The sequence below is a fragment of the Colobus angolensis genome, unplaced genomic scaffold (genome assembly GCF_000951035.1).
Source record: "Colobus angolensis palliatus isolate OR3802 unplaced genomic scaffold, Cang.pa_1.0 Scaffold47, whole genome shotgun sequence".
NCBI lineage: Eukaryota > Metazoa > Chordata > Mammalia > Primates > Cercopithecidae > Colobus > Colobus angolensis.
In genome coordinates this window covers 1,473,058-1,476,386 of record NW_012118154.1, presented here as the reverse complement: position 1 = coordinate 1,476,386, position 3,329 = coordinate 1,473,058, and the positions used below count along the sequence as shown (strand labels likewise).

The 3,329-nt window shown below is 48.3% G+C and overlaps 1 protein-coding gene across 1 annotated transcript in view; it reads left to right on the top strand.

The window, feature by feature from the left end:
- The window catches only part of NLRP1 (NLR family, pyrin domain containing 1), a 69,246-nt gene that overhangs the window by 13,459 nt on the left and 52,458 nt on the right, over positions 1–3,329 (top strand). The window contains exon 5 of the mRNA XM_011958625.1: positions 3,056–3,226. Within this exon, the coding sequence (XP_011814015.1) occupies positions 3,056–3,226 (171 nt within the window). The remainder of the gene's footprint in view (positions 1–3,055; positions 3,227–3,329) is intronic.

Below are 3,329 nucleotides of genomic sequence, written 5' to 3'. Positions count from 1 at the left end.
AAAAAAAAAAAAAAAATAGTGGTCAATTGTAAGAACCCCAGTCTTTTTTCTATGCATATTTCTGTGGCGAAATCAAACCATATTGTACATTTTATTTTATAGTCAGTTTTATTTTCTTCATATATCAAGGCTATCTTCTTGTGTGTGGGTGTGGTGGGTGTGGGTTTGTTTTTTGGTTTGTTGTTGTCTGAGACAGAGTCTCGCTCTGTCACCTAGGCTGGAGTGCAGTGGTGCAATCACAGCTCACTGTAGCCTGGACCACCCAGGCTTAAGGGATCCTCTTACCTCAGCCTCCCTAGAAGCTGAGACTATAGGAGCATGCCAACATGCAACGATAATTTTTGTAAATTTTTTGTATAGAGATGGGGTTTCGCTATGTTAACCAAGCTGATCTCAAACTCCTGGGCTCAAGCGGTCTGCTCACCTGGACATCCCAAAGTGCTGGGATCACAGGCGTGAGCCACCATGCCCAGCCCTTCATATACGTGTGTGTGTGTGTGTGTGTGGAGAGAGAGAGAGATAGAGAGAGACAGACAGTCTCGCTCTGTCACTAGGCTGGAGTGCAGTGGCACAATCTGGGCTCGCTGCAACCTCTGCCTCCCAGGTTCAAGCAATTCTCGTGCCTCAGCCTCCAGAGTAGCTGGGATTACAGGCATGTGCCACCACACGCAGCTAATTTTTTTGTCTTTTTAGTAGAAACGGAGTTTCACCATGTTGGCCAGGCTGGTCTCGAACTCCTGACCTCAAATGATCCTCCTGCCTCGGTCTTCCAAAGTGCTGGGGTCACAGGCGTGAGCCACCATGCCCAGCCCTTCATATATTTTTAAGTAGTCTGATACAACACCATTTTGAACGACCACGTGCTATTCCATAGGGAAAGTGCCATGGCTGATTTGACCATTCTCCTGTTCTTGGCCATTTTAAGCTGTTTCTAGTTGTTCATAGTTATAAATGTGAGGTAGGTGTTAAAGGACCTGGATACAGGTACTGCAAGTAGCAGTGGACAGATGGGAAGCCTTCGAAGAGTTCCAAGCAGCTACAGACAGAGGCCAGATGGTGGCTGGCCAGGGGATGGGGACTGGGATGGATGGGCAAAGGGAACCAAGAACACCAGGCCAGAGAAGAGAGTTTGGGATGGGCAGGAGCAAGTGGAGCCTTCAGAGAATGCCATGGGAAAGTCAGAGGCTTCAGCCACAAGTGGGAGGAGGAATTTTCAAGGAACTGAATCGGCTAGTTAGGCAGAAGAACAAGGCATTTACTATAAACAAACAAGAAAGTTCAGGAAGAAAGGGTGGAGGTTGGCCAAGGGCTGCGGGAAGGAAGAGGAGAACCAACCAGAGATATTAAAGAAATGAAGATGGCAGGATGGGAGGTTCCAGGTATTCGGTGTGTGATTAAGCATTGTGCATTTTCAAATATAAGTTTTTAATGTTTTTCCAGTCACCTTGATTAAGGATGGCGAATGCTGACGGAAATAAAAAATTTAAAATGTATTTTTCAAGTTTCACAAAACTAAGTAAATGTAAAAGAAATTCAAATAAACTTTCATTTATGGCTTTTTTCGTGTGTGTGTGTGTGCGTGTGTGTGTATGTGTCTGTGTGGGTGTGTGTCTGAGATGAGATCTCGCTGTGTCTCCCAGGAATAGTGCAGTGGCACGACCATACCTCACTGCAACCTTGGCCTCCCAGGTTCAAGCCATTCTCCTGCCTCAGCCTCCTGAGTAGCTGGGACTACAGGTGCGCACCACCACGTTGGCTAATTTTTTTAATTTTCTGTAGAAACAGGATCTTACTATGTTGCCCAGACTGGTCTCAAACTCCTGGGCTCAATCGATCTTCCTGCCTCTACCTCCTAAAGTACTGGGATTACAGGCAAGAGCCACTGCACTCAGCTGGCTTTTTCTGTATGTTTGTAGTACTTGTACTTCCACAGTTAATACAACTTAAAACTGCTCTAGGACTTTTGGGATACTCTGTAGTAGCTTTTGATTCTCACATACCCCTCTGCAGCAGGTGCTATTGCTGTCTTCTTTTAGCAGCTGAGGAGACGGAGTGAGGCACAGAGGAGCAGAGCCCACGTGCAGGCAGCTCCCTGCCTCTGCTTCTTTCCCCCACGTGGCTCTGCAGACTTACAGAGAAAGATGAATTAAGGATGGGGACTTGTTGGGACAAATTAGATCAAACAATTCCTGGGATGTTGAGGTGGGGATATCCGGCCAGAAAATAGAAAACTCAGCTGAAACTTGGAATAGAGCTTTGAGTAGTCGAAGCCTTGGAGGTAGATGAGGTCACCAAAGTAGTGCATGAAAACAGATCGATTAAATTAAATCCCATGAGTCGGAGTCCACTCTAACACTCTCAGACAAAGCCCATCATCCCCTCCCCTCAGGCTGCAAATATTCCCTCCTAGGGCACTCCCCACAGCCATCTCCCTCCTGCAGACTCTGTGATCTTGTTATCCTGGGAAGGGGATCGGGTCCCCTGTGAGCCAACCTGGACAGGAGTGCATATGATCATACACAGTCTTCCATGACAACACCTTCCTCAGGCCATCTCTCCCAGGCTCTGCTCCTGCCTCCCATCTTCTTTCCCGGGCACTGGGACCCCAGAATGTCTGTGCCAAAGGAACACAGGTGTATCTGCATCAAAGGGAGGAAGGCTGTCAAATTTTTTTAATGAAAAATTGTTTTATTATCTGCAGCGCCCAGCACAGAAGCCAGGCCCTATGCTGAGCAGTGCAGATTAAAAAAAAAAAAAAGACAAATGTCTGTCCCTGCCCTCAAGGAACTCCCAGACTGAGGCGGAAACAGACATACAAGATGAACACTTGAGTGTGCTATGGCAAGGGCTGTGGAATGAGGAGCCACATGGAGGAGAGGGAGCTAGTCCTGGGTGACAGGGGCTGATAGGCAGGGAGGCTGGTCAGTCCTGGAGATGGCACTACCTGCTGTGGCCTGGTGCTCAGGAGGACAAAGCCCAATTGTGTTGTGCAGGGCTGGGCACCTCCAACCCCTGCCAGACACATCACATCTCTTCTGTCCTCTGTCCCCCTCAGGTTCAGGTGGGTCCCAGTCACGGATGCCTACTGGGAGATCCTCTTCTCCGTCCTTAAGGTCACCAGAAACCTGAAGGAGCTGGACCTAAGTGGAAACTCGCTGAGCCACTCTGCAGTGAAGAGTCTTTGTAAGACCCTGAGACGCCCTCGCTGCCTCCTGGAGACCCTGCGGTAAGTCTGACCTGGGTTCTGTTCTGAAGCAGGGATGGGGAACAGATCCAAGGCAGAAGCTGAGTCTGGGCTGAGGGATTTGTCTTTGTATTTATCAAATATT